This window comes from Oxyura jamaicensis, chromosome 2 (genome assembly GCF_011077185.1).
Source record: "Oxyura jamaicensis isolate SHBP4307 breed ruddy duck chromosome 2, BPBGC_Ojam_1.0, whole genome shotgun sequence".
NCBI lineage: Eukaryota > Metazoa > Chordata > Aves > Anseriformes > Anatidae > Oxyura > Oxyura jamaicensis.
In genome coordinates, this window is record NC_048894.1 from 20,452,979 (window position 1) to 20,465,936 (window position 12,958).

A 12,958-nucleotide genomic window follows, 5' to 3' on the forward strand; every position below is an offset into this window, starting at 1 on the left:
TCTGGGGGGATGGACCCCGTAGTATGGAGCCGTATGGGAGCAGTTCTTGAAGAGCTGCTGCCTGTGGCTGGCCCCCGCAGGATCAGTTTGTGAAGTTTGGCATCCTGTGGGAGGGACCCCATGTGGAGCATGGGCAGAGAGTGAAGGAGTGGAGGAAACAAAGCCATGAAGGAGTGACAGAGATGAAGTGTTATGGACTGACCTCAGCTCCCGTTTCCCATTCCCCTGTGCTGGTTGGGGGGAAGAGGTAGAAGAGGGTGGATGGGGGGCAGGAGGTGTTTGCTTTTAGTTTCTCACTGCTCCAGTCTGTTTTCTATTAGTAATAAGCAATAAATTACATTAATCACTCTATAGTGCATCTGTTTTGCCCATGACGATAACTGGTGAGTGATCTACCTGTCCCTGTCTCAGTCCTTGAGGCCTTTACATTATATTTTCTCCCCCTTTCCCTTTGAGGAGGGGTGGAGTGACACGGCAGTTGTGGAGTTCAGCTGCCCAGCTCAGTAAAACCACTACACTGTTCTGTGACACATTTTACAGAAACACATCTGTGGAGGCCCAAGAGCTAAAGAAAGTTCTGGAGATTTTAAACTGTTCTGCGAAAAAAAAACAAGTGCTGACAGTGCCCAACCTCCAAGGACCTTAGATGACATTAATCATGGTTTCTGTCCACTTCCCAGAGTTCTAATCAGTTATGGGACAAATCTAGGCTCTGCTCTGACTTCTGAGTTCACAGCCCTGCATTTAATTCACATCTCTGTCTACCTAATGCAGGGAAAGCCTTTATCCACTGTGATGTTTCAGATAACATGTTTTGCCACATTCTATTGATAAATTAAACATGTCAGCATTATAATTGACAATTTTACTCTAGTTTTTCATTTTTGTTGAGTTACCTACAAAAGTGCAGCATAAAAATCTACTCTAACTGCTATGGTTGACTAGCTTGAGCCCCCATCAACTGAAATAGGGAACACATTGTTTCCTTTACAATAAGAATCTGTGATGATTATACCTTTTCCAAGGGACAACTCTGATGGATTCCTTATACCTTAATCCCGGATCTGTCACTGCCTCACTATGCAGCCTGAGGCAAGTAACTCATACTGCCTCAGGCTTCTCCAGTGTAAAATAAAAACAAGTAGCATTTACTTCACTTTCAAGTAATAAAAAGTGTACACATATAACTAAGAGAAAACTGCAAACAGAAATGAATCCTAACTGGAACACCTAATAACACATTTACAACATTAGGAAAAAAAAAAAAAAAAAAAAGCAATAAAATTGCTGTTGACAGTAAAATTATCAAAAGTATGTTTAACTGAGAACATTGATGCCTACACATATATATAGGTAATTTATATACATATAAATTGATATACATTTATATAGGTAATTTATAGGTAATTTTTAACTTTGACACCGTTCCCCACAGCATTCTCCTCAGGAAACTGGCTGCTCATGGCTTGGACTGGCATACGCTTCTTTGGGTTAAAAACTGGCCGGGCCCAGAGAGTTGTCGTGAATGGAGTCAAATCCAGTTGGAGACTGGTCACTAATGGAGTCCCCCAGGCCAGTCCTCTTTAACATCTTTATTTATGATCTGGATGAGGGGATCGAGTGCACCCTCAGTAAGTTTGCAGATGACACCAAGTTAGGTACGTGTGTCGATCTGCTCGAGGGTAGGAAGGCTCTGCAGGAGGATCTGGATAGGCTGGACCGACGGGCCGAGGCCAACGGTATGAAGTTCAATAAGGCCAAGTGCCGGGTCCTGCACCTGGGGCACAACAACCCCAGACAGAGCTACAGGCTGGGAGATGAGTGGTTAGAAAGCCGCCTGTCACAGAAGGACCTGGGAGTGGTGGTTGATAGTTGGCTGAATATGAGCCCGCAGTGTGCTCAGGCGACCAAGAAGGCCAACAGCCTCCTGGCTTGCATAAGAAACAGCGTGGCCAGCAGGTCCAGGGAAGTGATTGTCCCCCTGTACTCGGCTCTGGTGAGGCCGCACCTCGAGTACTGTGTTCAGTTTTGGACCCCTCACTACAAGAAGGACATGGAGGTGCTTGAGCTAGTCCAGAGAAGGGCTACGAAGCTGGTGAAGGGTCTGGAGAACAAGGCTTATGAGGAGTGGCTGAGAGAGCTGGGACTATTTAGCCTGGAAAAGAGGAGGCTCAGGGGTGACCTTATCACTCTCTACAGGTACCTTATAGGAGGCTGTAGCGAGGTGGGGGTTGGTCTATTCTCCCACGTGCCTGGCTACAGGACAAGGGGGAATGGGCTAAAATTCCACCAGGGGAGGTTTAGGTTGGATATTAGGAAGAACTTCTTTACTGAACGGGTTGTTAGTCACTGGAATAAGCTGTCCAGGGAAATGGTTGAGTCACCATCCCTGTAGGTTTCTAAAAGACGTTTAGATGTAGAGCTTAGGGATATAGTTTAGTGGAGGACTTGTTAGCATTAGGTCAGAGGTTGGACTTGGTGATCTTGGAGGTCTCTTCCAACCTAGACTATTCGGTGATTCTGTGATTCTGTAAACCTCTATATTATATAGGTATATTAAGTCTACAAAACTTCGGGAGCACATTAGAAGTTATGAGTATTCTTCATAGGCTTACAGCTTCCCCCCCACCCCAGCACTCGTTTTAAAGTGCTTTAGATATTTTACTTTATTTGTTCAATGTCCCCTTCTCTCACACAATGGTCAAGACTGGTTGCTTCAAACACAGATATAAATTCTTTGTTATTCAATTTGTTTTACATAAGGAAACATTTTTTTTCTTCTGTTCTGTAGGGCACCACATTATGCACAGAAGTATAAAATGTTCTTTTTCTTATATATTAATTAGAATAACTGCCAAGGTTATTTCTATTTATATGTCTGTAAGTTTTTACAAACCTTTTATCTGCAAAAGAGTGATTTAAGCAATATCTCTTGGTCTTTAGATTATATGCATTTGAGGGTAATATCTCAAAAAGATTTTGGCAGATTTGATTTGATGACGCGTTTTTTTCCTTTGCCTTTATTTTTATCTTTAGCTATGTTGCCAAAATCTCTCTCTCTCTGTATATATTTTTTATGAATTAGACATTTGTACTAGAATGATTCAACAACCTGTTTAAAAACAAACAAACCCACAGCCTTAGACAGGGCTGTATTCTTTAATGTCTACTGTTGAATGAACAGAAAAGTTGATGAGCAATGAAATAAGAAACTTTGGTAGTGATAGGAAGTTAGCCAGGGTGATACGGGCTACGTACAGCACCACTGCAGGACATGAGCAAAACCTGATACTCTTCCATACTCTATTTATAGAGTAACGAGTTGATAAGCGCCAACCTAAAATGATGCTTATTTTTTCTCAGGCACGGTGTTTTAAGTGGCTCTCATTGACTTGCCACTTCAGCATCACTGTTGCTAAGTAGCATCATGAGGAGGACAGTTTACAGCATGCTGTCAGTCTACAGAAAATAACAATGCAAATTTGAAAGTGTTTTTTTTCTAGGTGTCCAGCACAGTCTTTCAGCCTTTAAGCATTACTTTTTATTTGTCCAGAAGAAAAAAAAAGAAAAAAAAAAAAAAACCTTCAATGTATATTAGTATATGTTTAGAACTTCAAAGAGTTGGCGTACATTCAGGGGTCAATCCTCCTGAAAAGTCAGAATCCCTGCCCTGGGTGCACAGATATGGATATTTAATAACTCTGTTCTATTTAGTCCTTACACTATACCCATTGCATAGCATGCTATTGCATTCTGTGTGCAGAAATAACAAGCACAGGACACCTTGTTACTGCTCATAAAACTCAGAAGAATCTTCCTTGACATGCAATCTCAGAAGAATCTCCCTTGACATGTAATACATTAAATTCTGAATTAAAAATAAAAATAAAACAAACAAATAAGAATAGTATTGCAGTGGTTTGTTTTTTTTTTGTTTGTTTGTTTGTTTGTTTTCCATGTGGCTTGTTGAGTTAGTGGAAAATGAATTGCAGATTGCAAGTATTTCATAAAAAAATGCAAAGCAAGCTCTTAAAACAGTGAGAACAAAAAGTGCTGAATAGCAAACTTCATTTGGGTGCAGAGAAGGGATAAAAAGCATTAGGACAGTTGCTATGCACTGTGCTATTTTGAGTATCCAAAATGAAGGAAACTTTCTTTGCCAGACCTGAAAAAAGTAAACAAAAATCCAAATATAGAAGAGAGAGCATATTAACCAGATGGATAAATAAGTGTCTATATCAGTCCTGGATCATCATGGGAATAGACACCAAGAACTATGAATCTCTGAGATAAAACTTTTCCACTTTCTTAGCCGATACTCTCTCCAACTAAAGACATGAAAACAGATCTTTTGCATCCTCAGAAACTTTTAACAAATTTGAGCAATATATACAAGTGTTTTACTTTTGGTTAAAGCCTTTTTGTCTCTGCATATAAACAGAGAAGTCTAGGAGTCCACATTTTTGCATCTGATCACCACATCCGTTTTAACTGTCTCTAGTTATATAGTTAGATCACAGAGCTCTTTGCATAGCCCCCATTTTGCTACTGTACAGAACATTTCTGTATGCAGGAGTACTCTGATTTCTAAGCCCCCATTTCAAGCAGTGATCCAAACAGATGTCACTGTTAATTAGTTGCTATAAGTTGGAACCCTCAGTATTTAATGTAAATTCTTTTCCAGAACAAGTAAAAACTGTTGACATAGAAAAGATGATATGTTATAAGGATGATTTTAGACCATTATCTTAAAGTGTTGTGAATCTACAAAGTTCACAAAGTACATCTTAGATGAGCTACACCAAGAAATCAGTCTCTGGTGGCTTTTTCCTGAGATTTTAGTAGCTTTTTTATTATATACATCATAAAAGTATTTTGGAACATCCTTTACTATCAAAACTAAAGCTTTTAAAGTTTCCTATGTTGCCACAGGGACTCACATCTACCATTAAGCAGGTAGAGTCTGAAAACATCAAAAATAAAAAATCAGAAATCTCAGCTAGTGTTCCTCTTGGGGTAACATTCATATAAAACTGAACTTTAAAATACAAATCTCATTTGCAATAAATATCCATGACTGTTTTTGTCAGAAGCAGAGAGCCAATAGTGTATACTGTAAGGATTTGGTAATTTTTCAGCGTATGTATGGAAACTATTACCCACATCTTTCCTGCTTGTCTAATGGACAAGGCACAGTATAATTTTTTAGGTTTGATGTAGTCTCATTAGTGGTATATTCCAGTGCCTGAGCAGTGCTTAATGATATCCTAAAGGGGAAGGCTACTCATTAGCAGCAGTAACAAAGCAAAGGAGCTCACATAAATTAATGATCCATTCTCCTAGTACTCCTTGACATTGGGAAATATTAGCTTTGTTTTATTCATCAGAAAGACAGAGAAGCTAAATAAAATGACTTGCTACAGCTATGCAGGAAATTTGTAGTAGGCCCAGGAAATCTCCCAAATTCCACTTTGGGAGTTTAAATTTCAGCAAGAGTAGATGTGGAAGGAGGAAGATCTGTTCTGTCAGAAAGTTTCTCCTTTACCATCCAAGCAAATATTGTTAATGAATATCACAGCTGCTATTAAGAGCAGCTATTACTTTGAGGATAGTGGCATCTGTGCCTATCAGAACTTTATAATTTGGGCAACATTTTTATGAGTCTTATTTCCTTTGTGCAGTAAGTGAGGATAATGCAAATATATAGCTCTCTGTATGGATTCCCACTAGCCAAAAAGCCTTAGAGCCTTACTTACTTACTGACTTACTTAGAGCCTATGTACTTACTGCTGACCTTATTACGAGATGGGTGTGTTGGCTCTGTGCTACTCTTAGTTCTTTATTTTATAATAACTATGTTTTGCAAGTAAATATTGATGATAAATAAATCCCAATGAATTAGCAGGACATTGTCTAAATATACTTGGCAGAACATATTTCCTACAGATTCATAAGAATTAATTTAATACTGCAAAAGTTATTTCATAAAAATAATTTAATCAACATTTCAAAGAGCTACCGAAATAGATGTTGGTTTCAACATGCCATTAGCAAGATACGTGTTCTATATTTATTTTGAAGGAGAGACAAAGAAATGAAAGAATTACTGCTATGTATTTTTTCAGAATTTAGAGACATACATTCATGCATTGTTTTATCTCTAGTAAGAACATACCAGTTGGAGGCAGTGTTGTGGGTTCTGCTGGTAAAAACTCCTGGAATGGTAAACACTCCTTAGATAATGTGATGTCATCAAGTGCTATGCCATCTTTGGGACCTTTTCCAGCTATCCCTTCAATGATGACTTGGAAATCTTCCTCTCCATCTCCAGTCAGGTTCAGTGTCTGGCTCTGCCAGAAATTTCCCTGGTTTCCAGTAAGACTAAGGAGGATTCTTTCATGTTTTGACATAGTCCTCTGGTAGACAATCAATGATCCAATGTGAGCTCCATACATATGGTAATAGAAAAGTATCTGTAAACAAGAGCAATATCCTCAAGTATACAATTGGTGAGTTCAGACATATTCTGCTACAGTATTTACCCTAATTTTTAAACGGAGCAGCATTAGCAGCATTTAGACTAGCTCTGTGTTTTACTAATTCAAAGACAAATTAATTAAAACACACACAAAAATGACTTACTAGTGAAATTTTTAAAATTATTTCATAAAACAAGCTGAGAAATCAGCATTACAATACTGTGACAGCTGATCTTGAATCTCTTTTGAATAACTTTCATGTGTAAATGTAAAAGAAAGAGAACACTTGGTAATAAATAAATAAATAATAGAGGAATAGAGCTGTTTACAATTTTGGAAATAACTTCAGTTTTCTGGTGTTAATAGTGTTTGTGATAGATTACAGAGTGTATAATTAGAAAATAATTTTACGTAATCTATTATGGCAGCAAAATGGGCTGCATAAATGCAAAATAATAAAAAGTAAGTAGTCCTTGGATCAGAAAACTGTGAATTTCAGTAAAAATGGGAAAAACAAATTAGGAAGTCCTAAAATAAGATCAGGTACATACAGAATGTAGAAATAAAAACACTGCAAAAGGTAGTCGCCATTGACTTCTCCCTGCTATTTTCAATTCAAGAGCAAACAGTTGTATTTGATTATATTAATACTTAGGCTAGTTCAACATTGTTTCTGAGAAATACAGAATATTTCCAAGAATGATGGAAGGCAATTCATGCTACATTATGCAAGAACACACCTATATCTCATTTTTTCCTAGTCCAATGCATAGCACAAACCCTAACAAATGAAAACTCCATCTTATTTATTATAGCTATAAAAAACATAATAGCAAATATTATGATACCCATGTAAATGTTAAGTCAACACTCTCTGTATTACCTAGTGCTACAGGATTTCATAAGCTTCTTCAGTCTTTTGCAAAACATATACTTAAAAATAATAATAATAATTTTATTTAATTGATTTTCTCTGCAATTCTCTGCAAGTAAAGCTGTCAACATCTTTGTGTTATAATTCTTATGAAAATTTTATTATGGTCACTTTCAGAATATCTTCTGTGCAATGAAGTAGTCCAATATAATTTTTATTAATCAGGTTTCTTGCATAGAAGTATTCCTATTTACCTGCTGTTTTCCTGTCCTACAACTACTCTATTTCTCTTAAAATACTTCTTCAAACTATGTTTGTGTATTCAGTATGTGTGTATATCATTAAATTATACAATACTTTTTACATTTTTAAGACTAATCTATTCCTTTTTACTACAGCTAAATTTTGTTTGATTTTCTGACATTAAATTTTGAGCTGATATTTCCATAGAACTGCACGCTATTCTGCTTTAGCTACAGTTCTTTTCAAAGCTACCAAACTGTACTATGCATGTTTTTCTTTTATGATCACTGAATTTTTCTTTCCCTCGCCATGATGCACACACACACACACTCCTGCTGCAACTTGAAGCCATTCCCTCTTGTCCTATCACTAGTTATCTGTGAGAAGATGCAAACTCCCAGCTTCTATTTTCTATATCTATTTTCATCAACTTTTTTTCTAAATTACACTGAATAGTTTTGTATTTGGAGATAACATACTAGTATTCTGTAATGTCACATAATTTTGAAGTATCATATACAGTGGTAATGTCACTATTGCAAACAATTATACACATAATTTTAAGCATGTATACAAGTCCTTTCAGGACTGGGACTGCACATACGTGACTTATTCTTGAGCCAGGCTGGAGCTATGCCCACTACTAATTCCTATACAGAATTTCCCTTGCATCAGAATGCAGGCTAGCTCTCTAGCCTTCGTTCTCCAAGGTTCTCTAGATGTGGTCATTTATCTTGGCTACTTAATCGTTTCAGGTCTATCCTGAAGAATTTTACACACATTTTTGATTTATGCATTTATTTTTAAATAACTACTGGCTTTGTTTGTAACTAAATATCAGATACCACATGCAAAAAAAAATCAGGAAATACAAATAGCCCTCCCCTGACCATGTTTCTATCATGCGTCCTCTTAAATAATTGATTTTTTTGACATTTTTCATATCTTTTATTAAAACTTATTGGTTTTATTCTTAAATTCTCTCAGAATTCTCAGTGTATAACACCTGCTTTTGCTAACTTAATGCAATTAAAATTAAGACTTTTTTCCAACACCATCTCTTTTGGTGTCATAGTCTCCAACAATGCTGCTCCAAGGTTTGTTCAAAGGAACAGCTTGCAGGCTAGTACTTCCACAATGCCCTGCAGTGAATATTAATCCAAATAAGGTATTTAAACTTTCCTGCAACATTTTCAACATAGTTATTTTCTTATTCCACTCTAGTATATAGGCTTGGTGATTTTCTTATAGGTTCAATTTCCAAGTAGTAAAATTATGTGTCACTGACAACTTGTCACTGAATTTTCCCTTTTCTTTCCCAGATTTATTTTGGCATATTCTCATTTTCTTTCTACTTGGACAACTGTCTCCAGCTTTCTATTCTTTTTCAAGCTTGGTTTGTATTAATATATACATATATATATTTTCCTCCCATTTAGCTCCCTCTATGTTTGCTTATATATATTTGTTTTATTGGCACAAAACTCTTGTCCCAATGATGTAAAAGTTCATCTTCCATTGACTTGAATGGGTCTAAGATTCCAAACTAATTCTGAAATAATATATGATATAGCATTTCCTTCTCTAGTAACTCACAGAAAGGAGCAAAATGCTTTTGGGACCATCTAATCTGCCGGGGTGAAGCTATTGCTTAGAACAGTTGTTCATTACAAACATCTTCCGTTATAAGAAATTTCATTTCCCTTGGTTAGCTGTATAAATCAAAGCTTCAGAACTTGTCAGAACTTAAAACAAACAAAGAATCAAAAACAAACAAAAAACTATGAAATGTCATTATTTAGTTACATTTTCAGACTTTATCATGGATGTAGAAGTCTGTAGAAAGTACATAGACACAATGTTTTTTGTAGATATTTTTTAGCATGACAAAAGTAACCGTTTCCTATAGTTTACATTTTGAGCACTTCATTATATTTAATGTGTGATACATTATAAATATTCAGACACAAACCTGTCATCCTCAGTTCTTCCACTTTGTTTTGTATTTATTTTTTATTGCTCACAGAGAGAAGTTGAATAGTGGAAATGTTCTCTTTTTTCTTTTTTTTAACCATAAAAACAGATAAGATCAAGAAAGAGATATTTTCAAGTACACAACTAAAGAAGCAATCATCTACAAGCTCAGGTGAGCAGAATTGTCTAGAATTTATAAATACATCTTAGCCAATTTAGAAAATGAACTTAGAAAATATGAGACCATGACCCAAATTTGAAGACTTTTTTTAATGGCTAGATAAAGTTTTGCTACTGACATCATTCATGTTTTGTTTGGACCATAAAATCATCCCATTTATGTTTAAAACTTCATTACTTTCTTATCTATAAAGGTTTGGGAATTATCAAACAACTAGAAGAATTTCAGTGAAATTTACTGATCAGAAATCTCAAACCAATCATAACTCTAAGTTTCAGAAAAACTCTATGGGTTTTGAATGAGACTCTCCTAAATGAGACTAAAAGTGAGATAAATGGACATAGAAGCAAATGATTGGTAATTTTTAACAGAGATGTCATCAATTGTAAAGCACTTTAGAACTGTATCAAGCTGAGATAGCCCTCATTCAGTGAGCATGGTGCTGTGATCACATAACCAGTTCAGCTTGAAGTTGTTTTTTGTTTGTTTGTTTGTTTAAATAATTCCTCTTCATCTAGATTTTCCTCTTGAGAGAGGTAGTTATAAGGCAAGGTACAGTAGATATGAATGTGAACTTGCAAAAGTTCATATAAAATGATTACATATCCTGTAAAAAAATAAATGAAATTTTACATCTTCCATAAATATAAAGAAATTGATATTTCTCAGGCAAGCACAGAGATTCAAAACCAGTATCCCTCATAAAGTAATAGATTAAGAATTCCAAGTATGGCATCAGGAGTAGAAATGCTCCAGATGCTGGAGAACAAAGTGGTTATTTTATGCTAAGACCATTAAAAAAGCTGTTGAACAAGTGTAATTGGGTAAAGGTAAATAGCCATTTTTTTTAAATAGCCACACTTCTGCTGCCAAGTTAGAAAGATCTTCATGTGTGAATAGCAAAACAATTAGCAAGAGTAGCTTGAATATTGTTTTCAATCACAGTAGTTTCAAAATTCTTTACCTTAGATTCAAGTGTGTCATAATGCTTAGACCACTATTCACTTGTTCACACTTCCTTTCAACTCTAATAATTCACAGAAAGGAAGGAGTGTCTTATTTGTTAGGAGAAAATCCAGAATCTTAACTAATTGAAAAATTAATTCCTTATTCTCAAATAAAATGGTTAAATTATGCTAATACCTCCCCCTTTCTTTTCTCTTTAATTTTTTTTTTCCATTTATTTTTCTTTTTTCTTCTTTTCTCTTCTCCAGATCAGTTCCTTAATTCAGGAAATCCATTCCCAAATTTTTGCTAAAAATTTTAAGCCATTCTCTGCTCCTCTAATTGTCTTATGTCTTTCTAAATTTTGGGTGAATAATTTTCTAAATGCTAAAAACCCTGTATTTCCTCCCATAGCAGCTCCATTAATGCACAATAGTCCTCTCCAGTTACCTAATATATAGATATTGTTATCTCTAATTTAACTTATTATTTGAAAATGTATGCTAATTTTATTAGTAATTACAATTATTGGAAATTATTGATATTTAAACTTTCCTCTTGCACTCAACATTGATGTTAGAAATTCAAATACCACTCATTTTTGCTTTGACATTTGAAGACAATTTGGAAACAATAGATGCATACACAGAGGAAAAATACCATTTCAAAGTAGCGCATAGTTCAACTTTCTGGAAAATTTTCAAAATATAGCAGCTTCTCAGAGATGTGTTTTGAAAGCTGTATTATGAAACTACAAATTACCATTTTAGTTCAGACTGTAAAATATATATTGAAACTAGAAAACCTTTTAATCCAGATTTGCAAAGAAATGATCAGGATCAAATCACAACAATATGTTGTAATGCCTTAGAAAATAAAAGCTTATTTTTCTTTGTTTTTCAGAGAAGAGTCAATGACAAAGCCTTCTGTCATGCAGTGTTCCTTTTGAAGCTGTATTCTTTTAAAGCAACTTGTTACTGTATTTGTACACATTTTCTGCATTAAAGCACATGCATAGTTGTAGGCTAATCAGGGCTGGAGTTGCATAAGGCATATATTAAATTACATATTGCTTTCACTGCTGAATTCATTTCAGTCTCCATCGGAGTACTTAAGTACAGAAATCATTCTTCTCCCATAAATAGCAATGAGATTCATGTTTTCTCATGATTCCAAGGTGGAAATAGTTTGCTTCTTCCACAACATGTTTGTTTTTATCACGAAATATCTCCTTTTAGGAATATTATCTTGGTGTAATCTAGAAATCAAATTCTGCATTCCTGCTAGTATCGCACCCCACGTACCTTGCAGTTTTTATTCAATCTGCTTAGCACAGGGCTAGCAATCCTGGCTTTCTGTCCTGGCAGATGAAGAAATGAACTCTTTATAAAAATATAATGACCAGATGGCTCTTGCAATGTATGATCAGCAGCTGGTCCTGTGCCCAATTTTGTAGTACTGCTCGTTCTGAGGCTCCAGTCAAAATCATCATTTTCATCTTGCTTCCATCCACAAATATCAAACTCAAAATCACAATGCCCAATAGAGGTACCTGAAGGATATTTGCAAACACATGAAAAGACAGATTTTTTTCAGAAAGTTAATTGGTTACATACATTATAAACTAGTACACAATTACCTATATATATTAAAAAAAAAAAAAAAAGGCTCAATAGAGACAAAACCACCCACGTGTTTTATTAAACAGAGTATTTTTAGTGCCCTATAATATAATTGTGGGGCAAGATAAAACTGAATATATACACGGTAGATGTCTGTGCTCTTAGTGTAACCAACATTGCTGTAAGTATAAAAAATAAAATTAATTTAATATAGCAATCTATTTTAGGGCAAATTGCTTAGCTCTAGTTTTATAGGCCAATTCATGCCTTCCATAGGGCACCCAAGACATATGCAGAAAACTAGCCTCTTCTTGGAGGAATACTTTAAAGCCAGGTGAGACCCCTGTAGTGCTGAAAAATATGAAAAATGCCTATATTTATGGAACAAAACCCCATCCAATTAGAAGTACAGAGCACTAGAGAGACACATCCTCCACACTGACACAAACAGGCAAAACATAAATGTGGAAGTGTTTACTTTGAGATAAATCATACCCACAGTTAGTTTACTTTAACATATTTCCAGAAGAATTCACAGGTAATTTATTAGACAATGTGCAAACATTTTATTATTATTGATTATCTACATTTCTCCTTGAATTGTATTTAATGACTAGAAAAATGAAAGGTTGTGATAATT

The 12,958-nt window shown here is 35.3% G+C and overlaps 1 protein-coding gene across 1 annotated transcript in view; it reads right to left on the minus strand.

Moving 5' to 3' along the window:
• Positions 1–12,958, minus strand: part of MALRD1 (MAM and LDL receptor class A domain containing 1) — a 283,122-nt gene that overhangs the window by 153,707 nt on the left and 116,457 nt on the right. Inside the window, exons 25-26 of the mRNA XM_035319205.1 lie at positions 12,001–12,248; positions 6,176–6,473 (exon numbers count right to left, since the gene is read on the minus strand). Of these exons, the coding sequence (XP_035175096.1) occupies positions 6,176–6,473; positions 12,001–12,248 (546 nt within the window). The remainder of the gene's footprint in view (positions 1–6,175; positions 6,474–12,000; positions 12,249–12,958) is intronic.